Source organism: Pongo abelii, chromosome 19, assembly GCF_028885655.2.
Source record: "Pongo abelii isolate AG06213 chromosome 19, NHGRI_mPonAbe1-v2.0_pri, whole genome shotgun sequence".
NCBI classification, from domain to species: Eukaryota; Metazoa; Chordata; class Mammalia; order Primates; family Hominidae; genus Pongo; species Pongo abelii.
In genome coordinates this window covers 8,849,659-8,877,376 of record NC_072004.2, presented here as the reverse complement: position 1 = coordinate 8,877,376, position 27,718 = coordinate 8,849,659, and the positions used below count along the sequence as shown (strand labels likewise).

The 27,718-nt window shown below is 45.8% G+C and overlaps 1 protein-coding gene across 11 annotated transcripts in view; it reads left to right on the top strand.

The window, feature by feature from the left end:
- Window positions 1–27,718, top strand: part of PIK3R5 (phosphoinositide-3-kinase regulatory subunit 5) — an 86,623-nt gene that overhangs the window by 40,627 nt on the left and 18,278 nt on the right. For 2 of the 11 annotated variants that reach the window (XM_054535419.2, XM_054535417.2), the window contains exons 1-6: window positions 1,322–11,302; window positions 13,713–13,828; window positions 15,347–15,463; window positions 16,049–16,149; window positions 19,474–19,542; window positions 20,294–20,432. In XM_054535419.2, coding sequence (XP_054391394.2) covers window positions 13,726–13,828; window positions 15,347–15,463; window positions 16,049–16,149; window positions 19,474–19,542; window positions 20,294–20,432 — 529 coding nt within the window. In that variant the 5' untranslated portion in view covers window positions 1,322–11,302; window positions 13,713–13,725. Of the gene's footprint in view, window positions 1–1,321; window positions 11,303–11,800; window positions 12,743–13,712; window positions 13,829–15,346; window positions 15,464–16,048; window positions 16,150–19,473; window positions 19,543–20,293; window positions 20,433–27,718 lie in introns of those variants that run through there. The other 9 variants (XM_054535418.2, XM_054535416.2, XM_054535422.2 and 6 more) reach the window with 6 other exon arrangements.

Below are 27,718 nucleotides of genomic sequence, written 5' to 3'. Positions count from 1 at the left end.
CATCTACCATCTATCTATCTATCCATCCATCTAGTATCTATCATCTACTATCTAACCATCTATCTATCTACCCATCTACTATCTATCCATCTATCCATCTACTATCTACCTATCCATCTACTGTCTATCTATCTATCCATCTACTATCTATCCACTCTCTATCTATCCATCTATCCATCTACTATCTATCTATCTATTCATCTACTATCTATCCATGTACTATCTATCTATCTGGTATATTTGGTGAGAAGTTGGGAGAGACTGCATCAGTGCCTGATGCCCTAATGTCATAGTAAATTGTCCTTTAGAGTTCTAGAGAGTTCTAGACTGGGCTTAACGGGACTCTTGACATCAGCGTCTGTTTCATAAAAAGCTGTAAAAACCACACCTGGCCAAGTATCAGGAGGAGTGTCTGATTTCAGTTCTGTCCACGAACCTTGATGAGTATTTGTTCTCTTGTTAGAGAGGTTTCGCTCTAAAGCATATTCATGAATGGGATGGAGGAGGAGAAGTTGAGAGATTTTTCTTGCATAATTGAGCAAGAGTTCAAAGAGAGTAAAAAGGAGACTAAAGAAGATGGGTGTGCCCATGTCTGAGAACAATGACCTACTGTCGGATTAATGGAGAGAAGACCGGGTGGTAAATGGTTTATCACTCTGGAAGAGAAGAAAAGCTGTGCAAGGGAAAAGATAATGGATTGGACCAGTCTACTCCAAACTTATTCTGATAGTAAAGCATCTAGAAGTTACAGTGTTCTGGAAGGAGAAAAATCTTCCTTGCCCAAAACTATGAAATATTCATATCTGTCTTACAAACTAGAAATGATTCTATCTGTAGAAAGTGAGCAGCCTGTGTCAGGCTGAAGGTGGCTCATGCCTGTAATCCCAGCACTTTGGGAGGCCGAAGCCAGCAGATTGCTTGAGCTCAGAAGTTCAAGATCAGCCTGGCAACATGGTGAAACCCCACCTCTACAAAAAAAAAAAAAAAATTAGCCAGGCTTTGTGACATGTGCCTGTAATTCCAGCTACTTGAGAGGCTAAGGCAGGAGGATCGCTTCAGCCTAGGAGGTCAAGGCTACAGTGAGGTATGATCACACCACTGCACTCTGGCCTGGGAGGCAGAGCAAGACCCTGTCTTGAAAAGGAAAGGGAAGGGAAGGGGAAAGTGGCGGGGAGGGGAGGGGAGGGGATGGGAGGGAAGGGAAGGGAAGGCTGCAATGTCACAACCGCAATCTTTTTCCACATCCAGAAGGCTGCAGTGAGGTATGATCACACCACTGCACTCCGGCCTGGGAGGCAGAGCAAGACCCTGTCTTGAAAAGAGAAGGGAAGGGGAGGGGAGGGGAGGAGAGGGGAGGGGAAGGGAAGGGAAGGGTGCAATGTCACAACCGCAGTCTTTTTCCACATCCAGAAAAACCAGAAAGCTGCCAATATATGTGTAATTGGCCTTTCTTGAGTTTTTACGTTTACATTCATTTGCTGCTTTATTCTCCTGTGCACATTGGCTAACCATTAAGATGGGCTCTGTATTTAAAGGTGGCAGGATTAAACAGTTTCCAGTGTAAGTGCCCATGGTTTAGCCCAGGCGCCCAAAGAATTCGGTTGCTGCCTGGAGCTTATTCCTTATTTTATTGTTATAGTCTTCCTCTGGTTTCCCAGCTTGGCAGTAATTTCAGTTTGCCCACCCCTGGCTCCAGTATAGCTGCTCTTACTTGCATGGAGAAGCTAAATTGCCTAGAGCATACTTTATTTACCAGCTGAGAGAATGCTCTGTACCGCAGTCTCCTCATCGGTAAAATGGGGGTAAGGAGTGTCTACCTCACATGGATTTAATGACTTCATTCATAGAAACACCTAGAATGGTGCCTGCCACATAGTAAGCTTTCAATTCCTATTAGCTGCTATTATTAAAATTATTATATGAAAAGGCGATATTGTACATCCTATTGTCTTTTTGGTACTCTACCTGGGAAGAGTGGACCAGATAGACCTCAGTTCAAATCCTCTCTGTGCTATCCGTATGTCCTTGAGAAAGTATTTTAGCTAACAGGAGCTGAACTTCCTCATCTCTGCAAGTTCAGAGTGTTCTAGAGTAGCTCAAAATAAATGAGATCATGTGCTTCAAGCCCTAAGCATGGTATCTGGCCCAGGGTCAGTGCTGTGTACACGTTAGCGTCTTTCTCCTTCCCCTCCTTCATCCTCATCCCATATCTTCTTGGTCTTGACCACAACTGTGGTCTTCCCAAGCATTTCTGTGCCCCTTCCTTGGTAAAGAAGGGCTTGAACAAAGTTGGGGGGAAGTGGGCAGTCTTGCCTCTGCTTCTTCAGTGTTTCTTTCTTTTGGTACATCTCTACTTCATCTTCTGCCTTCCCTGGACCTCCATGCCATGTCCACCTACCTTTTCACATTTCCTCCCTCTCCTGGCCCCAGAGTCCTTCTCCTGCCCACTAGCTACCGTCACTGCTGTAATAGACTCATCTGGTGGCTAAATCATCCTCCAAGAATCTTACATCTTGAAAAATAAGCTAGGACAGAGGAAGTGAACAGCACTAACCCAAGGAGAATGAATCACTAACAATGGAAACTCAGCCAATTTTTATGCAAGACGTCTTCCCTGGAAGCCTCAAATTACAACACTGAGATGAAACAGTATGCTCAGCCCTTTAAGTGTCTAGAAACCAGTAGAAATGACTTCCTATGAACACGACATAGGAAAGAACACGGGCTTTGAGAGTCACGCCAACTTTGCACGGACTTCAAGCTTGGGCCATAGGAATTGTGACCATAAGAACTTGAGTGAATAAATGGCTTACCCTCCCTGAGGTGCAGGAAATGTGAATAATTATGATAATGTCACAGGGTGATTATGATTGTCAAACTAAGTAATCAGTGTCTTGGGGATTAACCGAATGTTAATCCCCAAGATAATGGGGATTGATAATTTGATAATCAATTTGATAATCAATTATGATTATCAAACTAAGTGAAAGCGCCCAACATAGTACCTGACACAGATCAGCCACTCAATAATTACCTTCCTCCTTTTCTTCCTTCCTCCCTCCCTCCTTCTCTCTCACCCTCCCACCTTCCCTCCTTCCCTCCTTCCTTCCTATTCTCCAGGCTGAAACTCATGGAGAATGAACAAATCGGGTGGTTTGTTTTTGTTGTTGAGTTATATAGGAGTTCTTTATATATTCAAGATGGTAGCCCTTAATCAGATATATGATTTGCAAATATTTTCTTCCACTCCGTGGCTTGCCTTTTCACTCTGTTGATTGTATCCTTTAATGCACAGAGTTTTAAATTTTAATATTTAACTATTTTTTCTTTTGTTGCCTGTGCTTTTGGTGTTATATCCAAGAAATCTTTGACAAATCCAATGTGATGAAGCTTCCCCCAATTTTTCTTCTAAGAGTTTTATAATTTTAGCACTTTACATTTAGATCTTTGATCCTTTTGGAATTAATTTTTTATGGTATTGAATCTTCCTAACAACAGAATATGTATTTCCATTTACTTTTGCTTTTTTGTGTCCCTCAAACATTTTCTTTATAAAAATCTTGCATATTTTTAAAGTTTTTAAAAAAATTTGTATTACTTTTGTTGCTGTGAGAAGTGGAATCTTGTTTCCCCAACATAATTTATTTGCATAGTTAGATAATATTGATTTCTATATTAATTTGTGCCTAACCACTTTACCTAACTCTGTTCTTTGGTATGACCATTTTTCAGTTGATTTTCTTGGGTTTCTATGAACATTTCGAGGGTGAAAAATTAAGAATTATGCCAATTCTATAATTGGCAAAGCTATAATTAATGAGCCAGAATGAATGACACATGACATATAAAGTCTCAGAAAGTACCTCACCCACATATCTGTCCTGAAATTACTCGAAATACTCGAGCTGAGCAAGACATGAACCAAAATAAAGAACTTATAAATAGGAATGGTAGGGTACAAATCAAAACAGTGAGTAATAAAATAAATGAAACTTAAAGCCACTGTCCAAAAATACTGCTGTTATCACAGTTATTACATTTAATGTAAATGTCAAAAACATTTAAAGAACTATGAAGAAGTATAAAATATTTAATACAGGCTGGGTGCAGTGGCTCATGCCTGTAATCCCAGCACTTTGGGAGGCTGAGGCGGGTGGATCACCTGAGGTCAGGAGTTTGAGACCAACCTGACCAACATGGTGAAACCCCATCTCTACTAAAAGTACAAAAAGTAGCCAGCCGTGGTGATGCATGCCTGTAATCCCAGCTACTCGGGAGGCTGAGGCAGGAGGATAGCTTGAACCTGGGAGGCAGAGGTTGCAGTGAGCCAAGATTGCACCATTGCACTCCAGCCTGGGCGACTAGAGCGAAACTCCGTCTCAAAAAGAAAAAAAAAGAAAAAGAAAAAAGAAAAAATATACTTAATACAAATATGGATCTATATTTTAAAAGAAAACATGTTACATTAAAAGAAGGGCTAAAATTACAGAAGTAATTGTAAAAATTATATAGGAATTTCTGATTCTTGCTAATTAACTTTAAAATCTTGATTAAAGTGAATGATATTGTCAGAAAACCTAAATTTGCAAAGTTGACACATAAAGTTCAATACCTGAACAAACCAATAACTCTGGAAGAAATTTGAAAAGGGATTCCAAAAATAGCCTTGAGAAGAGCAGCTGAAGTCACCCACTGCTGGGCAGCAAGGAGAGTGCGATCCTCATCTAAGCAGGAGGATGCATGATTATCCTTTGTTCCAGGCTCAGATTCTACTTAGATTTACTGCTGTCTAATCTGGGCAAGTCCCTTCACCACTCAGAGCTTTTGTTTTCCTATCTGTAGAGTGGGAATGTTGTACTAAATGGTACCTAAGGTGCCTTCCTAGTCTTAGAGTCAAGTGTGTGTGTGTATGCATGTGTGTGCACATGCCTGTGTGCATGTTTGTGTAAAATAAAAAGCATGACTTTCCAAGCCTAACTGTGCATGAGAATCACACAGGGGGTGTTTTATTTCTTGGCCTAGTCCCGAAGACATCAAGAGTTGGGCAGCTGAGATGTGTGTGTTAAGAAAGCACTCTGGGCCGGGCGCGGTGGCTCACGCCTGTAATCCCAGCACTTTGGGAGGCTGAGGCAGGCGGATCACTTGAGGTCAGGAGTTCGAGATCAGCCTGGCCACCATGATGAAACCCCATCTCTACTAAAAGTAGAATAATTAGCCTGGTACGGTGGTGCATGCCTGTAACCTCAGCTACTCGGGAGGCAAGAGAATTGCTTGAACCTGGGAGGCGGAGGCTGCAGTGAGCCAAGATCACGCCACTACACTCCAGCCTGGGCAAAAGAGCAAGACTCTGTCAAAAAAAAAAAAAAAAAAGAAAGAAAAGAAAAGAAAAAGAAAAAAAGAGAAAGAAAGAGAGGAGAGGAGAGGAGGGAAACTCTGATAGCTAACAGAAAACATATATTGAGCGTTTGTTATGCACCAGGAATGTTTCCACACATTTGCCTATGTTAACTCATTGTGCTTAACCTTGAGCTCTTGCAGATCCCAAGCACACACATGGTGTGCCCTGTCCTTTTAGGTGACACCAACACAGTATGACACAAATGCAAACTGGGCACAGACATCTGGTAACATTTAGTCATGAGGTGGTCATCAAGATGTTCGAGAATATATGAACTATGAACTGTATCTAGACTGACATTAAAGTGAAAACATAACTTGAACATTCTCAAAGACAGCCCTTAAATCCCCCCACAGAGCCCCAGAAATTCTCAGCCCCAGTTTAGGAACTTCAGGTTGGGGGATTTTGAGGCAGCCAGCCCTGCACTGGTCCACTGTGACTACAGAAGAAATAGCAATGTTAAAGAAGTTCATGTAAGGTAGGGAATCATTTGATAACTGCCTGGAAAGATACTGAAAGGGCATAAGGCTATGGAAATATATAAAAGATCTTAGAGCCATGTCTACCATTCACTCAGCTTCCTCTAATTAACAACTTACATAAACATGGTGCAGTTGTCAAAACCAGGAAATGATCACTAACAGAGTACTATTAACTAAACGACAGACCTCATTTGAATCTTAGCGTATTTTCCCCCTAATATTCTCTTTCTGTTCCACAATTCAGTACAGGATCCCACATTGCATTTAGCCTTTGTGTCTCCTTAGTCTCCACCAATCTGTGATAGTCCTCTGTCTTTCCTTATCTTTGATGACCTGAACACTTTGGTGAGGACTCCCCATAGTGAATGTCTATATGGTGAATAATCACCATATAGAATGTCTCCAAACTGGGTTTTGAATGGTGTTTTCTCATGATTGTAGTTATGTGTTTTTGGCAAAAACAAAAACAAAAACAAAGAAGTGACATGTCCTTGCCTTCTCAGTGCATTACAGCAGGGGATACATGATGCTGATATAGCTTATTGCTGGTCATGTTAACCTTGATCATATGGTTAATGTGCTGTCTGCTGGGTTTCTCCAGTGAGAAGTTCTTGTTTTCCCCTTTATAAGTGGTAATTATTTGGGGGAAATACTTTGAGGCTATACAAATGTCCTATTTCTCCAAAGATTTTCACTAACAGATTTTTAGCATTCATCAGTGGATCTACAATTATTACCATGGTGTTTGCCTAGTGACAATTTTCTATTTCTCTCATTCCTCTCACATTATTAATTGGAATTCTTTTGTAAAGACGGCCATCATTTCTCCTCCATTTATGTTTTTATTCAATTATCTATAACATTTAATTATCTATAATTATCTATAGACTCATGGGTATTTATTTTATTCTATGAGTTATAATTCATCACTTTCTTTGTTCATTCAAATTGTCCTAGCTGTGGCCATTGGAAGCTCCTTCAGGTTAGACCCTATGTCCTTTTGACACTCTCCATGGTTTTTCAAATATTGACTTATTTTTTGCCACTACAAGATGTGCTGGGTTTATGTTGTATATTTCCTGTTTCAGTCCTAGGATCAGCCATGTCTCTAAGGAGCTCTGGTTCCTTTTATTGGAGAATGGTATTTAGAAACCCAGACCTGGGCACTAGGTGTGCTTGTTGCTACTGGGATGTCATTGCCTCTGGGCTTTCTCTGTAGACAGAACTAGAAAATGTATGTATGTGTATTAATCCAAGCACATACATCTTTTAAAAATTTTTCTATATGTATCTATGTGTATATACATTAAAAACTATGAGTTCATGCTGATTCTTTCAAGTCTGGTCCAACTCCACAAGGTTCATTCCAGCCTTCCCCTTCTTTATTTGTCACTTCTTTCTTTAGCTCTCATTATCTATGGTTTATTCACTTATTTGTCTAATCCTAGTGTACACATAAAGAACTTTCAGGTTTTTCTCTTTTTCTTTTTTTTTTTTTGACATGGAGTCTCGCTCTGTCACCTAGGCTGGAGTGCAGTGGCATAATCTCAGCTCACTGCAACCTCCGCCTCCTGGGTATAAGCAATTCTTCTGTCTCAGCCACCTGAGTAGCTGGGACTATAGGCGCACACCACCATGCCCAGCTAATTTTTGTATTTTTAGTAGAGAGGGTTTCACCATATTGGTCAGGCCGGTCTTGAACTCCTGACCTCAGGTGATCCACCCGCCTTGTTCTCCCAAAGTGCTGGGATTACAGGTGTGAGCCACCATGCCCAGCCCTGAACTTTTAGAATTTTTAACTCACATTCATATGAGAAACATATTTAATAACTGGAAAACAGTATTTGTCTATGGTGTTTATTTTTGTCTTTGACCAGTATCCAGTCAAAGTACCATTTTACAAAGTTACTGAGGTTAGCGCTTTTATTCCCTATCCCACTCAGTGTGGTTATGTTAGTAATTGATCATACAGTTAGGTTAATTTGTTATTGCTTGTCTCCCATTTTTGGTCCCCTGCCCCCATATCCTGGTTGATTTCGATTATTTATTTAATTTTGGATATGTAAAATATCGCCACGGTTCTAAGCGTTAAAGCTATACACACAGATAATCCTCGGAGAAGTGCTGCTCCTCCCTCATCTCCAGTTTCATTCCTTGATCCTATCCACCCTTTTCTCACCTCCACCTCCCATAGTAACTAACCAGTCTCCTTAATTTCTGGTGTATCCTTCCTGTGTTGGGAAGAATTCTTTTACTTAGGTCACAGTGGAGATTCTGCCTTATGAAGGCATGAGGAAAGGAGTGGGGCAGAGAAGGGAGAGTCAAGGCTCGGAGGGTAGAAAGCAGGAGAGGGAGGAGTCATCCAGGACAGAAGCAGGCTGGGTCAGCCCAGGATTGCATGGGCCTAGAATATTCCAGAACACCAGGAAAGCAGTGTGGAGAGCCAGCCAGAACCTGGAGGCCCCCTCCATATGAGATGCGGGCCCTCTAACTCCTCCCTTCATTACTATTTAGAAACCCCCAAGAGGCTCTCCTCCCTGCCCCATCATGGGCTGCCTCAGGAAGCTGGACCCAGGCAGACCCTACGCCTCCTCTGACCAGCCCTGTACCAGAGGGAAGATGAGCCCTCCACATCATGGCGTCCTGTCAACATGGGAAGAAAAAGTGGAAGCAGGACTGGCTCTCTCTGTGCCCTCTGGGGTCCCACCAACCCACCCCAACTCCAGGCCTTTCTGCCCCATGCAGGGTCCCCAGCAAGGACTATGAGTCCTCTTCGCTGGCTCAGAAGAGGAACTTGGAGATGGGGGAAGGCCCTGTTGTTGGATATTTCAACACCACCTCACCACTGGCAGGGGAATTGCTGGCGGGTGCGGGGGGAGTGGGGGCGGCATTCCCAGCAGCAGCTGGAATTTTACAATGGGAGCTCCTCTCAACAAGATAGGGAGGGGGCTTGGGAGGGTGGTGCCAGGGAAGCCAGGCCCTGCTTGCCCAGCTTTTGAGAAAAGGCATCATGCTGGGAGAGCGGGTGTCACTGTCTTCCCCCCCACCTCTGCCCCAAAGCCGTGAGGTTCTGCTGACAAGTCATAAGAAACAGCTGATGACTGACTCAGACGGAAATGAGCGTGTCAAAGGGCTGGGTGCTGAGCCCGGTGTGCTGGGTTAACCCCCAGGGCAGCTCAGCTGAGGGTCCCCTGGTTGGGCTCCCTCTCCCCGTCTCTCAGGCTCCCAGGCGCTAGTGACTTGGGCAAGTCCTGCCTCTGAGAAGAACTTGGGGCGAGCTCGAAAAAGCCTTGGAATGCCAGGGAGGCTGGCACACCAGAATTTCACCAGTGCCTGAGGGTATCCTGCCCTTCCGTGGAGAAGGTTTTGATGTGTCCCTTGAGCAGGGCGGGGTTGGGGGGAAGAGGCACACTGAGGCCAGGAGATGGGAAAGTCACAGGCGGCCCCAGAATGAGAAAGAGAAGCCATGGGCAGTCAGGCATTGGGCGGGGTGTGCTAGCAGCAGCCCCATGGCACTGTGTTCTGCCCCGTTAAGGACAGGAGTGTGCAGAAGTGGTGTTGGCTGAGAACATTCATTTGCATCTTGTGTTTGCATCCATTACAGTGTGGGACACGTAATGAGTGAGCAGGATGACTCACTCCTGCTTCATGGCATAAGCAGCTTGGCCATCGCAGCAGGGGCTGGGCAGAGGGGTCTTAAAACCCAGATCACACGGTTCAGGACATGCTCCAGGCTAGAGACGCCTGGGCTCCGTAAGCCACCCCAGTCATCACCGGTGGACTCCGAGAGAGTGTTGCTCGGTATCCCCTCTGGCACACACTCCTGTGAGCCTTGGCCCTTTCTCTGGAGGATGCAGGGCTGTGTGGGGCAGCTGGTGTAGATAGATGTGGTGGGGCTCCCCAGCAACTGAGAGTCTAGATTTTTTTTTTTTTTTTTTTTTTGAGACAGAGTCTTTCTCTGTCACCCAGGCTGGCATGATCTTGGCTCACCACAACCTCCACCTCCCAGGTTCAAGCCATTCTCATGTCTCAGCCTCCCAAGTAGCTGTGATTACAGGTGTGCACCACCACACCCAGCTAATTTTTTGTATTTTTAGTAGAGACAGGGTTTCCTCATGTTGGCCAGGCTGGTCTCGAACTCCTGACCTCAGGTGATCCACCCGCCTCAGCCTCCCGAAGTGCTGGGATTACAGACATGCCCAGCCTACCTCTTAAAGCAAAATCAAGTCTTCACTTGTTGAAGTAGAAACATGAATTGGTTTTAATTTTCTTCCAGTAACTGCCTCCGACTGTGCTGAGGGGCAATGTATTCTAGTGGTTGAAACCCCAGACTCCCTGGGTTTATACCCTGGCTTTGCCATCTCCTAGCTGTGTGACTTTAGGCAAGCTGTTTAACCTCTCTGTGCCACCAATTTCCCATCTTTAACCTGCCCCATCCAGTTTCCTGCAAAATTGGTCCAGCCTTCAGCCTCCTTCTGATAGGTTTCCCTCATGCTGCTGGTGGCCCTCTAGAAAAGTAACAACAAACTGGCTCAAGCCCCACTTTTGTTCCACCCTTCACCCCAATCTGGAGCTGTTGACTTGTCCAACAGTGGGTCTGCAAGATGCCCCCTCTGCCCCTTGTCTCCGCCCTGCCATGGCTCACAGACAGCACAGGAGCAGGCGAGTGAGTTTGCTGGCTGAGTAGATAGTGACCCGAGGAACAAAGGGCAGCACCCTCAGCTTTGGGCATTCCAGTCTGTGTCAGGACTTCTCTGAAAGCCTTCTGCCCTCGGCTTTGCGGAGAGCAGGAAGGACCTTCCAGAATGGTTGACAACCCTTTTTCTCTTCCCAATCTTATAATGACAGGGATTGGCGGGTCGCTGTGCTGGTTCTGGACTGACACCTCCCAGCAAGCCCACCAGGGTGGTTGCGCCCACGTCCTTGACAATACTCCGTGGCTCTTAGAACTTTAGAATGCAGAGCATTTAGCACCTTTTTTCCCTAGAATTGGGTCTCAGTCACAGTTTGAAAATAAAAAGTCCTCCCTGATCCCCTTGTCTGTTTATGCCAGTGTCAACTGTCTCCCAGCTGCCTTGGAACAAGCCCCTTATCCTCACTAGGCCTCAGCCTCCCCTTCTGTAAAATGAGGGACTTGCTGGGGAGGCCTCTGAGCTCCCTCCAAGAACCTGCCCTGGGGGTAACCTGGGAGAAATCAGCCTGTGAGGACAAAGGGTCATTGATGACATCTGGGCCAGCCATTTGTGCCCCAGGCTCATCCATGTGAAGGTGCCTGGTGTTCTACCTCCTCCAGCAGGTGCCGTTAGCCCTGAGCTGGAATAGGACCCACCTCCAGAGGGTCTTGTGGTCGGGCTGCCATGGGAGGCAGAAAGATAAGGCCTCATCACAGGTGTCAGTCCCCACAGATGCTCATCCATGCCAGGTGCTGGCACAATCCCAGGTCAGGGAGGGGTCTGCCCAGTCTGGCTCAGGGTTGGTGGACTCACTGCCTGAGCTACCTGTGGAGGTATTAAACAGAAGGTCCAAAGGCAACTGTAAAAATCACATGGAAGGGCCTCAGGATGTCTTTGGGCATCCAGGTGCTGCTAATGGACACACCCAAGGTCTTCAGTCACCAATGAAAGGTTTTCTTCTTTTTTTTTCTTTTTGAGATGGAATCTCGCTCTGTCACCCAGGCTGGGGTGCAGCGGTGTGATCTCGACTTACTGTAACCTCCACCTCCCGGGTTCAAGCGATTCTCCTGCCTCAGCCTCCCGGGTAACTGGGATTACAGGCGCCTGCCACCACGCCTGGCTAATTTTTTAAAATATTTTTTAGTAGAGATGGGGTTTCAACATGTTGGCCAGGCTGATTTCGAAATCCTGACCTCAAGTGATCCGCCCACCTTGGCCTCCCAAAGTGCTGGGATTACAGGCATGAGCCACCACACCCAGCCACCCGTGAAAGGTTTTCTGAGCTCAGCTCTTCACCTCCACAGCCAGAAGGCATGGGACCTAATGGGTTAGTCTGTGTCCTGGGCCAGCCCATCACCCTGGCCTGTACTCCTGGGTCCAGGTCCTCAGGAAGCTAATTCCTGCACCCAGACCGTGGCATGGGCTGGCTCCCCTTTCTCCAATACTCTTCCCCCTCACTTGTCCTGGCTTCTTCATCCAGCCTAAATGTCCCTTCTTCAGAGAGGCCTCCCTGACCTCCCAACACCCTGGAGGGGGGTCCCCACTTGTCCCACTCCCTGCACCATCCTTTACAGCATGTTTCACTTCCTGGAATCACGTCTTTCTTTGTTCCATTGCTCAGTGTCTGTGTCTCCCACCAAGGAGCACAGCTGCCTGGTTCACTGCTGTCTCCTCTAGTCTCCGCTAGTGCCTGGCACATAGCAGACAGTCAGTGAACCCGTACCCACTGCTGCACTGTCCGGCTTTGGAATGCATAGCCTACCACAGACACTGTGAAAGGATACTGGAGAGCTCACAAAGGGCTTAGTTTTCACTCGGCGAGTGGTGCCTCCCAAGCTGGGAGGCAGGAGGATTTGCCTGTGTGGGGCCTCCGTAAGTTGAATACTCTAGCCGCGCAGCTGAACCCAGGTTAGGATTTTATCTCTCTTTGTATGTCATTTGCATGGCTTAGCTCTGAGCTCTGTGCTTCCTCTTCTGGCTTCCAGAGCTGCACTGCAGCTTTCTCGGCATCGCTCTATGGCCTGGCCTGACTGACCAGTGAAGGGGTCTGCCCAGAAGGGGTGAGTGCGGTGACATCCCCTGAGGCCAGGGGCGATGATGGCAATGACTGTAGCAGGACAGCTCTCGCGTGCTGGAAGCTTACTCAGCGCATCTGCTACAGCATTTTATCTTCCCAAGAGCCCCATGAGGTTAGCACCATTGTCATCCCATTTTACAGATAAGTCAATGGAAGTTTGGAAAAGTTAAAGTATTTGCCCAAAGTCACATGGCTAGCAAATATCAGAGTCCAGGTTTGAGTGTGAGTCTGTCGGATGCTGGAGCCAGGCTTAATCACTGGCCAAACCACCTTCTGTGGCTTCCCCAGAGACCCGGGAGCCCTCATACATAACTAAGAAGCTGGGCTGGCCCTGCTGGGGGCTCTCAGTTCCCCATATGGGGCTAAAACCCTCCTGAAATTCCCACTTCAGTGGCCTTCCAGCTCAGCTAAGCACCCCTTGGATTCTCCTCAGTAGATTGAGGAAGGAGGGCAGAGAAGGTCTTTGAATGGCAGGTAACATTGCCAAGCCCCAGGGGAAGGAAAGAAAAATGGCAAAAGTGGAGGTTAGGGCAGAAAGGAAACAGATGCCTGGGACCTGGGCACCCAATCAGAAGGAGCTCCCTCCTAGCATATTGAGGGAGTTGCTGTGGTCCTCTCATCAGGAACACGCTCCCTGCCCCATCCCTGGAGGTTTGGAAAACACAGCCCTGGAAATTCAGAAAAAGTCCTCCGAGTGATTCTGATTTTCCCCTCAGGGTCTTCCTGCCCAGCGCACTGGGGTCTGACCACTCCCTGGGTACTTGGCGACTCTGCCTACCGCCCAGTGGGAAAGGCAGGTTCCTTTCCACCTCTCTGCTCCCATCCCTGACCCCTTACTTCCCACACCTCTGTCCTGTTCTGCTGCAGGGGTGCTCTGTCCTGCCACTCAGATGTGGCCCTCCAGATGCCATTCCTACCCTGGAGGCAGCTGTAAGGCCCCTGGTGCTGTTTCCACGGCACCTGAGCTATATAGCTGGGCTGGGCTGATCGTGCTGCACTGTGAGCACCCGTTGTTTTTACTGGACCAGGTGCTCTCTGGGAAAGGAGCTCGACAAGCTGACCGGTGTCTGTCCCCCATGCAGGCGATGACCCAGGATGCAGCCAGGGGGCACGACATGCACGGAGGACCGCATCCAGCATGCCCTGGAACGCTGCCTGCACGGACTCAGCCTCAGCCGCCGCTCCACCTCCTGGTCAGGTAGGTCCGAGGGAGCCGGGGAGGAGTTTGAGGGCTCAAGGAAGCCTCAGGGGCCACGGTGGGCACTGGGCCAGGCATGGAAGCTGGCAAATTCTAGGTCAAACCCTGTCTGTGTGACTTGGGCAAGCCCCAGGCTTCTCCTGGGCAGGTGCCCGGCACAGCACTTGATATGCTTAGACCTCAGTATCTGGCGCTTTCTCCCTTATCCCACGGCATCTTCCTCATCCTACTCAGGGCTGGCTGCCTTTTGCTTCTGGAAGAATCCGTCGAATCTGCTTAGAAAACCACAACTGCTGATTCTGAAAAAGCAGCTGGGAATTCACAGGCACCTCTCCCCAGAATTCTCCTGTGTGTTTGTTTCTAGTTCCCTCATAGTCCCATCCTCCTCTTCCCTATAGAATAAGGGAAAACTCAGCAGAGCTGCAGAGAGCAGGAGGTCTCTATGTTTCCCACCTCCCAGGACTAAAAAATAGGGTGTCCGCAGTCCCAGGCAGTTGTGTCTCTGAAGGCTGGCACCTGGCTGTAATAATTCCTTATGCTTGTAGAGCTTTCTCATGCCCCATATCTCACTGGCCTCCCTAACTTCTCTGTGAGTAGCCACCCAGTGCTCTTTGAACATACCTGGTCCCTCCCTACCTCAGCAGCTTTGCACCTGCTGCCTGGAACTCTTCCCTGGGAACTACACATAGCTGGCTCCTTCTCATCCAGGTCTCAGCTCAAATGTTGCTTCCTCCGAGAGGCTGTCCTTGGCCTTTGGAATGAGACAGACCTGGATTAAAGCTATCTCCCATTGGCTTTACTACCCTGCGCAGGCCACTTATCCTCCCAGGACCCTGGCCCTACTTGCCTTGTCTGCAAAATGGGAATAATAACAATGGAACCACTTTTCTGAAGGGACAGTGGGAGCCTCAACGAAGATAATGTATTCAGAGGCCTAGCACTGTACTGGCACATAGTAGGTGGTCAATAAATGGTTGTTTTCTTGCATGCTTGCTACCCAGGTTTTGATGGAGGCTAAGCTCATAGGGCTGGGGAGAGGGATATCGTTAAGCAAAAGAATATAAAAATATCTGACCTTCGCAAATTTTCTGACAACTTGTGACCACATGGACACATTGTTAGAAGCCTCCAGAACTTTGGAAGGAGCCTGTACATGTGAGAGGTCCTGGAGCTTGAGCTCCACGAAGTTCAAGTTCAATCCATGTCCACTCCTGCAGCTCTCACTCCCCACTCCACACACACGTACACACAGCCCTCCCCGCTCCTCCACCCCAGGCCGTCCCTTTAATTTTTAGGGGTTTACCCTTGCTGACTGCAGAGAAACAGAGACGGACAAAATAAGACAGTCTGGGGAAGTTACAGAGTGACAAAGTGCTCATGGCAGCTTTTAAAATAGAACTCATTTAGCTTCCCCTTCCTGGGCTCCATTGCCATTCCTGGGAAGCTCCACGGCTGCTGTAGACTCAGTCTTGCGTCTTGGGATGGAACTCACCGTGGCTTCTCTCTGTATTCTTCCAGCAATTTCTGCCTCTGTTCTAACCTCCCTGCAACTCATAGGTACCAGAACCCACTGTAGGAAACTAGGGCAGGAGAGGTTGTGGGAGAACTGGTGCTACCACAGGAAGCGGAGTCGTGGTGAGCTTATTGTCCTCTAAAGGGGTTCCCAGCCCGCATCTCCAATCCTTGTGTCTGTTGCATATGCAGGAACAGGGAATTTGTCATTATGTCTTGATGGGGCATGGTAGGGTTGAGTGTTGATCCAGCATCTTCTCCTAGATTCACTTACTTTAGAAAGGAGTGTTCCAGGCCGGGTGCAGTGGCTCACACCTATAATCCCAGCACTTTGGGAGTCCGAGGTGGGCGGATTACAAAGTCAGGAGATGGAGACCATCTTGGCCAACATGGTGAAACCCTATCTCTACTAAAATACAAAAATTAGCCGGGTGCGGTGGCACGTGCCTGTAATCCCAGCTACTTGGGAGGCTGAGGCAGGGGAATCGCTTGAACCTGGGAGGCAGAGGTTGCAGTGAGCTGAGATCGCGCCACTGCACTCCAGCCTGGCGACAGAGCAAGACTCTGTCTCAAAAAAAAAAAAAAACAGTGTTCCAGTGCAATACCACAGAAGAATGTTCCAGCATAAATGCCCCTTCTTTACAGCCCCTGCCTGAGTGTGGCCGGAAGACACCAGAACTGACCCCTTGCCTCTCTCTCCTTTTCCAGCTGGGCTGTGTCTGAACTGCTGGAGCCTGCAGGAGCTGGTCAGCAGGGACCCGGGCCACTTCCTTATCCTCCTTGAGCAGATCCTGCAGAAGACCCGAGAGGTGAGGGCGAGTCAGGAATTGAAGGGCAGAGCTGGGGTTGGCCTCGTAGAGTGGAGAAATAGGTCCCAGAGAACATCATTCCTGGGTGCCTGGACTTCCAGAGGGGCTTGGCAAAGGCCCTGGGAACCTGTGAGTTTTGTGTTTCGGTAGTGCTTGCATATGAGAGATTTCTAAGAAGGGGTGCATTCAGTAAGAACACGTCATATGCGAGCTAGGGTCCTGAGTTCAGCTACAGACATGGCTTGTAAGTCCAGGTATAGACTAGGAAGGGAGAAGACAGTTTACCCAATTCCTTTCCTCAAAAAGGTCCATAAAAACAAAGACACGAAAGAGAAAACTGATTGGAAAGGTAAACTGAGGCCTCCTCTCATAGTTCAGTCAATGGCTTTCATGACAAAGAAGAGGAATGTGTTTAGTGCTGAGCTGGGCTTGGGTTCCAGAATAGCTGTGAGTCCCAAAAGAGGATTTGGGCTCTTTCATAAAGAATTCTCTTTTATGGTGTGTGTGTGTGTGTGTGTGTGTGTGTGTGTGTGTGTTTTAATTATTTTAAATACATGTGATTTGGAAAACATGTCACTTTCACTCTCGGCTACCTATCTCTGTAAGAAGATGCCCAAGGTTACAGTTCTGACCGCTTTATTTACCTGGTAGTTTTTTCCCTCATCATAAACCAACCAGCTCAGAAGAGCTGAACCACCTCTGGAGTGCATAATATATAAACCCAAATGGAAAGTCCGGATCACTGTGTAGCAATAGAGGAGGGTCTCCTAGAAAGGTCTGATCTGCAAGGCTTGGTAGACACATTGTCTATTAAGGGTAAAGAGAAGGAGGATTCTAAATTTGAGCCTACTGAGCTCATCTAGCACAGAAGACATAATGGGGCTTTCTCTGTATATCCAACCCCCACGAGTTCCAAAATGGACCGAGAAACTTTCTGACCAATGAATTCTAAATCATGTGGTGTGCACGTGTGCATGTGGTATGGTAGGTTGTATCAGAGAGGCAGTTCACAAAAGGATAAATAGAAGTTGTAAACAAATATGAAAAAGCGATAATAAAATAAATGCAAATTAAAACCATAATGAGAGAAACTTTGTCTAACAAATTAGCTAAAAAACAAAAGGTAAGGCCAGGTACAGTGGCTTGTGCCTGTAATCCAAGCACTTTGAGAGACTCAGGTGGGAGAAATGCTTGAGCCCAGGAGTTCAAGACCAGACTGGGCAACATAGCAAGACCTCGTCTCTACAAAAAATACAAAAAGTAGCCGGTTGTGGTGGTGCACACCTGTACTCTCAGCTACTTGGGAGGCTGAGGCAGGATTGCTTGAGCCCAGGAGGTCAAGGCTGCAGTAAGCCAAGATCGTGCCACTGCACTCCAGCCTACGTGACAGAGCAAGACCCTGTTTCTCTCTCTCTCTCTTTTTTATTTTTTGTTAAAAAAAGATAAAAACCAATGCAGGAAGAGCATGGTGAAATGGTACTTTTATATATATAGATAGTATAAATGGCAAAATCCTTTTGGAAAGCAATATGACAATATGTCTCAAAGGTTGTGAAAGTCTATAAACATGTTGATATCTTTGATCTGTTGACTCCACTTCTTGAACTCTTTTCTAGATAAATAATCCAAATTATAGAAAAAGGATAATTTTGCTGCATAATAGTGTTCATTGCAAAATATGTAAAATACCAAGAAAATAATCTTGAATGTCCACAATGAAACTAATAAGATGCCAGGCATGGTGGCTCACGCCTGTAATCCTAGCACTTTGGGAAGCCAAGGCGGGCGGATCACGAGGCCTGGAGATCGAGACCATCCTGGCCAACATGGTGAAACCCCATCTCTACTAAAAAAATATACAAAAATTAGCTGGGCGTGGTGGTGGGGTCCTGTAATCTCAGCTACTTGGGAGGCTGAGGCACGAGAATTGGTTGAATCCAGGAGGCTGAGGTTGCAGTGAGCCGATATTGCACCACTGTACTCCAGCCTGGTGACAGAGTGAGACTCCATCTCAAAAAAAAAAGAAACTAATAAGTTATGGAGGTCTACCAGAAGGAGTATAATGCAGCTAAAAATGATAGATATTATCCAAGGGCATAAACAAAATTTAACATATGATACAATTGCAGCAGTAAGATTTATTAAATGGTTTAGGGAAAATTGACTAAACATTTGGAAAAAGATAGAGTGAGATCCCCAACTGACACCATATAGCAGGTGAAATTCTAGTTGCATTAAATATTTCTCCTTTTTTTTTCTGAGACAGAGGCTCAGCCTCCCGAGTAGTTGGGATTACAGGTGTGCGCCACCATGCCCGGCTAATTTTTGTATTTTTAGTACAGATGGGGTTTTGCCATGTTGGTCAGGCTGGTCTCAAACTCCTGGCCTCAAGTGATCCGCCTGCCTCGGCCTCCCAAAGTGTTGAGATTACAGGCATGAGCCACTGCACCCAGACTAAATATTTCAATTTCAGAAAACGAAGCTTCAAAGAAAATAAGAAAGTATATATGAATATTTACATGATCCTTGCATGCAAAAGCGAAAATCCATGAAGGAAAAATCAACACCTGTAATTTCTGTATATGAAAAATATTTATAAAATTAAAAGGCAAACAACCAACTGGAAAAAATATTTATAACACAAATAACAGGTAAATGTATAACCAGAAGGGAAAAAAGTTGGTCTTAGAGACCATATAGTAAAACAGAAATTTACTTATAATACTATATGTAAAATACATTAGGAGTAAAAATGTACACACAGCTTGTAGCTTCACAGACACAGGAACAGAAAACCAAACACCGCATGTTCTCACTCATAAGTGGGATTTGAACAATGAGAACACATGGACACAGGGAGGGGACATCACACACCGGGGCCTGTCAGGGATGGGGGACAAGGGGAGGGAGAGCATTAGGACAAATACCTAATGCATGTGGGGCTTAAAACCTAGATGACGGGTTGATGGGTGCAGCAAACCACCATGGCACGTGTATACCTATGTAACAAACCTGCACGTTCTGCACATGGATCCCAGAACTTAAAATAAAATTTAAAAAAAAAAGAAAAAATACATAGGGCAAAAAAGGCATCAGGAGAGGGACATTGAAACAGCTGTGGTTGGGTTTGGGAGGGGAAATTGTGAGTGTTTTCGTTTACATCCATTTTCCAAATGTTTGTCATGTGATTGCACTACTTTTCACTTAAAAAAAAAAAAAAGAAAAAGAAAGAAAGGCTAGAATAAGGAAGAACCACTGTATTCTGCCTCACGGAGCCCTGGACCCTGTGAATGAGTCTCATTCCCCTTCTCCTCCTCTCCACAGGTCCAGGAGAAGGGCACCTACGACCTGCTCACTCCGCTGGCCCTGCTCTTCTATTCCACTGTTCTTTGTGTAAGTCCGGGTGGGCCAGGATACGAGAGGTGAGGGAGGAGGGGGAGGAGCGACCTCTATCTGGGGCAGAGCCCTCACACCTCTGGAGATAAGCAGAGAGAGAAACTGTCAAGCAGCAGCATGTGAAATGGGTTTCAACCCTTAGATGGCTTCAGAGCAGCCACCATGAGAGGCTTCCAGTGACTCCATGTGGTCGCCATGGTGCCTGGCATCTCTGGGCTCCCATGGAGGAACTGCTGTCACTGTCTGTTCACAGGCCACAAGAGATATTCTATGTCCACCTCATTTTTCACCCCAGTGGTCGGTTTCACCCAATGTGATCACCCCCTGTGTTCACCAGACAGGGGGCATCAAATGTGTACACTGACTGAATCCACCCTCAAAAAATAAACATTTACCTGTAATGAGGCTATTTAAGTAAAGGTGGTTTAGGCATTGAAGACCATTATCCATAACAAGTGTCAGCAATGGCACCATTTACCGGTAAGGGGACAGCCTTTCAGAGAGGCTCACTCAAGCATTGGGTAAAGCAAGTCCCTCCCAGTAGAGACACCCCGGGTGCCATCTTGCCCATCTGTAACCCACTCCCTGTGGGTAACTTCCAGTTCCACCTGACGCTGTCCTGGGACACGCTGCTGCCAGGAAATGTATGTCTTTTGTGGAATATTCTAGAAAGGGAGCAGAAGCTGTTTGGGACTATCTGAGCCTTTTCTCACCGGATCTCTTTGCTTGTTGCCTGCCTCCATCCTAGACACCACACTTCCCACCAGACTCGGATCTCCTTCTGAAGGCAGCCAGCACCTACCACCGGTTCCTGACCTGGCCTGTTCCTTACTGCAGCATCTGCCAGGAGCTGCTCACCTTCATCGATGCTGAACTCAAGGCCCCAGGTAAGCACTGAGGCAGCTGGCACAGGGGACAGGGCTCAGAAGGTCAGAATGCTTCCAACTCCTCTGAAACTGTTCTTTGTGACCCTCCGTACCTTGCATCCTTTGATTCATATCTGCCGACGCCTTGGTTCACAAACATGGAGTCTCCTCTTCACAGCACCATCAAGCGTCTGATAGTTGAATCCACACAAGATGAAAGTAAACATGGGAGGTAACTCGAGGAGGGATTGTTAGGGGAAGCAGGAGCAGGCACTCAGGACAAGGAGACCCCACCTTGGCCTGTGCCTCTGATCTGGTTAGTCAAGGGGTCTCCAAGGCCACCCAGGTCAGACAGAGAAGCCCCCAGGATGCTGACAAGAGGGCTTTGCATGTTCTCTGTGCCCCAGGAACAAGTAGGTAATCGCATGTATGGGGTGATGCAGTTTGGGTCGGGGAAGGTGGCTGGTAGTAGGAACAATGACCACTGTGACAAACGTGGACAAGACCCGGGACTCAGTTTTCGTGTGTGGGGTCTGAAAAGTAGGAGTTCTTCAGAAATTGCAGGTGCTGTCATAGACATGCAAATCAGGTCTAAGGAAGCTACGATAGTGCAGGAGAAAACTTATCAAGTGTGATTTACTGAGAAGCGGCTCAGCGAATCGGTACTCAAAGGAATAAATTCGTAAAAGCATCTCAATAGATGCCTCTAAAATATTTCATAAAATTCATCATCATTCCTGATATTCAAAACCCCTCAATATATGGAAACAATTACTCTAGAAGTGTTTTTAATATGGCAACAGCCCAAGGTAAAATACTAGAGGCATCTTCTTTAGAGCCAATAATCTTCCTCTTTTGGCTTATAGGTATTTGCCTATGCAAAAAGACAAAAATAAAGAATGCTTTCTCTTCTGAAGAAGAGAAATTTTAATTGGCTGGAGCTCAAACAATTGGTTTTCTGTCAAGACTGAGAGAATCCCCTGAACAAAGAATTGTCAGAACTAGAAAACAGGTAGCTAAGAGCTTTTTTTATAAACCAGTATTAACCAGTGAGAAAACGTAATTTTAAAAAATTTACAATAGCGATTAAAAATAAAAAATAAAAGAAATTTTGATAACCTATATAGAGAAAACAAACTTTGCTGAAGAATGAATAATTGAAGAATCGTATTGCTGGGTTGACTGAACATTGTAACGAGACCAGGTGTTAGGAAAATAAATGTAACCATAATCAAAATACCAAGATATTTTTAAAATTTATAAAATATATGTAAATAAAAAATAAACATAATATATAAATATTTTACAAATAAATTTATATATAAAGAAAATAAATAAAATCTATTTGCAAGATTTATTTATGCACTTAGTATATATTCATTCATGTATTTTTAAAGGAGAGTAAGAAGGAAATATTTCCATTTTTTGAAGGTACTATAGGGCTATAGTTATTAAAATAGCACACTATGGGTATAAAAATAGGTAGATATTGGAAGAAAATGTAATATCTAGAAACAGATTAAGTATACAAAGTTATGTGACAAAGTGGCATCCTCAAATTACTGATGAAAAAAATCAGTCATTTCATAAATGATATCAGGATAATTAGTAGACTATTAAAAAAAAACTGAGTTAGAAGACTATCTAAAAAGGCCAGGTGCAGTGGCTCATGCCTGTAATCCCAGCACTTTGGGAGGTGGAGGCGGGCAGATCACCTGAGGTCAGGAGTTCCAGACCAGCCTGGCCAACATGGTGAAACCCCATCTCTACTAAAAATAGAAAATTAGCTGAGCGTGGTGGCATGAGCCTGTAATCCCAGCTACTCAGGAGGCTGAGGCAGGAGAATCATTTGAACCCAGGAGGTTCAAAGTGCCTCCGAGATCATGCCATTGCACTCCAGCCTGGGCAACAAGAGCGAAACTCTGTCTCAAAAAAAAAAAAAAAAAAAGAATTCTATCTAAAAAATAAAATTAAGAGTTCTAACGCAAACATAAAAATAACTTTTAGATACATTAAAGGTTTAGGTGTAGAAGACAAGACCACAAAAACTACAGAAGAAAAATAGGTTGTATTAGCCTGGAGTGGAGAAGAGCTGCCAAACATATTCCCCAGGGCAAAAATTATAAAGGAAAAGACTAACACATATGAAAGCATAAACTTTAAAGCTTTTCATATGGCAAGCCCACTTTGAGTGAAAGGTAAATGACAAACTGAGAAAAATATTTGCAATAAAAATTAATATATCAGGCCAAGTGCTGTGGTTCAGACCTGTAATCCCAGCACTTTGGGAGGCTGAGGTGGGCGGATCATGAGGTCCAGAGATCGAGACCACCCTGGCCAACATGGTGAAACCCCATCTCTACTAACAATACAAAAATTATTTGGGCGTGGTGGCATACACCTGTAGTCCCAGCTACTCGGGAGGCTGAGGCAGAGAATCGCTTGAACCTGGGAGGCAGAGGTTGCAGTGAGTTGAGATCGTGCCATTGCACTCCAGCCTGGCAACAAAGCGAGACTCCATCTAAAAAAAAAAAAAATTAATATATCAAACCCATGAAGAGGTTTTTTTTTTTTTTTAGTCCATTAAGAAATAGGCAAGTACACTTATGGAAATATGAATAAATATGATTCAAGTACATCAAAAAGAACCCCCCAAAATATTCACCCTCACTACTCATAAAGAAAATGCAAAACTAAAGAGCAAGACTCTTTTTTCCCCCCTATCAAATTGGCAAAGATAAAAAAGAAAGAACAAAAATGCCAGCGCCAGTGAGGAATGGGGGGCTGTGTTTGCTAAAGCATCAGAAAGCATACCCTTTCACCCAGCAATTCAGTTCCTGAATTTTATCCTGATGAATCCCTATGGATGTACAAAGCTTTAGCTACAAAGATGTTCATCAATGCATCCTTGCTAATAATCAACCAACGCCAAAAACCCTAAATATTGAACATGGTTGAGTACACTGCGGCAAAGTCATTTGGTGGAATGATATTCAATTATTAAAAATGATATTGCAGAAATAGTTACTGAGCTCAAAAGATGCTGAGTAACTAGTTGAGCAAAAAAGCAGTCCCCCCAATACTAAGTATGTTATAATCCCATTTTTGTTTTCTCTCTTTCTAACATATACATGCACCAGGCCCTATTTAGTACTGGCAGCTTTTAATTCTCACCTTACACATAAAACACACACAGAACAGAAGTACCAAATCTTATTCCTCAACAATTTATGGACCCTAGAAAGCTGAAGACTGGCTTGTAAATTTCTTTGGAAGCATTCATAACTTTCCTACCCAACCAGTTACCGGATCTGTCTGCTCCCCACCCAGTCAGCTGACCTGTCTGTGCCTCGCCCAATCAGCTGATCTGCCTGCCCCCAATCAGTCAGCTGTCTGTTATTACAAAGAGCAAAGCAGGTACAGCTAGGGATGGCCAACCCCCAAGTCTACCTATAACAAGGTCCTCACCTCGTGGTAGAGACTTGGGTGGAGATTTAGGACATCAGGAAGACCCTTAGGAGGCGCTGGACTCTGAAAGGTAAAAGCTGGGTCTGCTAACCCAGCTTCCCAAGGAAAGGAACAAACCAGTTAAAGTAACAAACCCTAAAGGAACACGCCAGTTTAAGGTCAAACTCCTTCATTCCCTCCCTCACTCCCTCCCACTGTCCCCCCAAACAAACAGATCAGAATGCCTTCTGAGCTTCTGGCTGGTGACTGAAGTTCCTTTGCTAGGAGGCAATGCCTTTCTTCCTTTCGACAACGCTCAGAGAAAGAATTTAAAATGCAAATGTCTTGGCAGGGCCTTGGGTTTCCACCAAAGACCGAAATGATTCTTTTTTATTTTGAAAAGGATAAGGGAGTTGTGGGGTTGGGGGAGGGGATTACCTGTGGGGAGACCACTTCCCAATTTCAAGTAGAACCAGCTGTCCCTCCTCGGCTCAATGCACGCTATGCCTTGAGATATTTTTGCAGGTGGCTGGGTAGAAACTCCGTTCTGGGTAGCACAGAAAGCAGATGTGCCACGGAGGGGCTGGCGGTGGTGAGGCCCAGGCCCTGGAATGATGACATGTGAAGCCTGCAGCACAAGGGCCAGGCAGGGCAGCAACTGGAGCCGGAAGTAGAATAAGGGTCCTTTGGCCTCAGAGCAGGGGGGACCCTTGGAACCATCACTCACTGCGACGGCCTTTTCCTCCACATCCTTCCCGGGACCATGTGAAGCTTCAGATATCCTGGTGACCAAGGAGAAGTCAGATGCCCCAAGAGGGCAGCTCAAGCCAAGTACCCATGGTAGGAACCTCTCCTCTTCCAGGGAAAGCAGAACCAAAATAGGAAACCATTAACTCTCCCTCGTTTCAGGGAATCATTTTCAAACAGTTCCAAAACCTCACACATATGTAAATATACAGTGAGCCTGTGCCTGCTCATTAATGAGGAAACCAGCACGATGATAGAGCTGACTTAGAGGAAGATCCAAGAAACTGAGATGAGCTCCTCATGGAAGCTAGAGTAAGACTCAAAGTTAGATACCAAATAGTTAATATCACAGAGGGGAATAAAACCATAACCTTTGAGGTTATCTTTTCTACTGAACAAAAATCTCTTGCAACTTATCTCACATCCACCAGTTAACCTTCAATTTTAAAGAACCTAAGCCCTTATCAATGACAAATAAACAAAATTACCTTCTATATGTCCCTTAAATGAGCTTGTTGAAAAATACTTTCGTATGATTTTCTTTTTTTTGAGATGGAATCTCGCTCTGTCACCCAGGCTGGAGTGCAGTGGTGTGACCTTGGCTCACTGCAACCTCTGCCTCCTGGGTTCAAGCGATTCTTCTGCCTCAGCCTTCCAAGTAGCTGGGACTACAGGCACACGCCACTATGCCAAGCTAATTTTTGTATTTTTAGTAGAGATGGGGTTTCACCATATTGGCCAGGCTGGTCTCGAACCCCTAACCTCGTGAGCCACCCACCTCAGCCTCCCAAAGTGCTGGGATTACAGGCGTGAGCCACTGCGCCTGGCCTTTCCTGTGATTTTTAACAGGCCTGCTGCCCAATTCCTGAGTCCCTCCCACCCCCAGTTAAGTGGAGAGAGGGCTAGGATGGAGGCCAGGGAACTTGAACGCTTGAAGGAGAGGCTGAATAACTTAGTGGCTTCTAGTCCTTGGGACCAGACCATTGTACTTGCAAATCCTGGGTCTGCTACTCACTAGCCGTGGGCCTTCAGCAAGACATTTAGCTTGTGAGCTTCAGTTTCCTTATCCGTAAAATGGGTGTATAGCAATGCCTCCCTGTCAATGCAGTTAGTGAGGATTAATGTTGGGCTAATTGATTTCACAGTGCTGGGGGCAGTAAGGGTTGCAGTGGTGTTAGCTTAGAAGGTAGGTCCTGGTAGAGTCACAGGGAGAAATGAGAAGGGACGCGGGGAGGTGGGCCCTCCACCCGTGAAGTCTTAGGGACCCAGTTGCCATGGAAATGAATGAAACAGTTTATCCTGCTTTGATGTGGCTGGGTGGCAGAGGAAGTGGGCCTTTTATCAAGGCTGGGGGCCTCCCCCTGCTTCCTGACTCCACCCCCATATGATCGCCCAGTGCCTCGATTCTGGAGGTAGCAGGAAACCTCACGTCATTGCCACCAGGTCCTGCCCACCACAGCCCTCTTGGGCTCAACCCACATGTTTATTGAATATTTACTCTATGCCTGCATAGCTGTGCCGACCACAATACTTTCCTGCAAAGGATTTACCTGTAAACCTGGGGGATGACACGGGGCATCTTACGTGCAAACCACTCTGCAATTTTCAAAGCACACAAACCTCAAGGATTGCATCTCGCCTGTAGGGAAAGAAGGAAAAGTCATATCCTTCTCATTATAAAATGGGAAATGATTTTGAGAAGACCAAGCTCAGTATTTCTTGTTTAAGCTACAAAGTGAAGTATGAAAGAGGGAACACGAACCCTCGTATGACAAAGACCTACACTTCGTCACTTATTAGCTAATGACCTTGGACAAGTTCCTTAGACTCTCTGAGCCTCCCGGTCAAAAGCAGGATTATAATTATCATTGATAATCATGAGGAGGAGGACAGCAATGATGCCAGGGTTGCTTATGGCATATGAAGCACCGTCATAGGTTGGTCCCATCTAACCCTCAGAATACCTCCATGGGTAGTTACTATTATTCCCATTTTTCAGATGCTGAAACTGAAGGCTCGACATTTATGTGACTTGCCCCTGGTCACATAGCTGACAAGAGCTCTACCACTTGAACCCATATCTCTTTGATACCAAAAGTCGTATCCTATCCTTTTCACATTTGCGTAAAGCTGTGTTTCTACGAAGAGGCACTGACAGATGGCTGCATGACCCTGGGTTGCCCAGGCTGTCTTTTTATAAATGCTCTCCCGCCTTGGGGAATTTCTCCCGCCCCTTTCCCTTTGGGATGCTTAATATGGCTTCATACCCTTTGATCTCCTATCAAATGAGGAACAAACCTGGGTTAGGTCAGTTTTGCTTATCAGTGGGTGGCAGGTGAATTCAGAATGTTCTTCAGTGGTGATACATTTCTCTGGGGACATTACTGATCACAGACATTTGCATTTTATACTTTTTGTCTCTGGTTATGGAATGAAAGGTTAGACCTCTTGAAGGATGTCAAACATCATTGACTAGTAGGTGGGGGAGGTTTAGGGAAAAGAGTAGAGGCAGGTGTTCCAGAAACCACAGGGTGTGATCAGTTAGGACTGAGCTGGCTGCCTATAGCAGAAAGCCCCAAACAACAATGCCTTAAACTCTCAGGGGCTATTTTTCTCCTACACACAGACACACAGACACACACACACACACACACACACAATCTGTATGAAGGCAGGCCAGCATTGGCATGGTGGCCCCATGAACATCCTAGACCAGCCTTCTCTCATCTTTCTGCTCCACCATCTTTAGCAAAAGGCACCATCTTCAAGGTTGCTTCCTGATCTAGGATGGCTACTGGAGCGCTGGCCATCATGTCTACTTTCCAGTTAACAGAAAGAAGGAGGTGAGGGGGGTTGCACCTAACACATTCTGCAAGGGAAGTTGAGAAATTGACTCATCAACTGGGTACAATGCCCAGTGTCCTACTCATAAAAAAAATGAGGAATGGATATTGAGTAGATGCCTAGAAGTCTCTGCAGCACAGGACTTACTTGTAAGAGTAGCCCATAAGGCCTGGATTGGTCCTGTTAGGGTGACTCTCACCAGGGTGGTGAAAGGGTGTTATGAAAGGTCTCATCTCACTTCGCCCCCACAAGCCCAGTGGCTCTGCAAA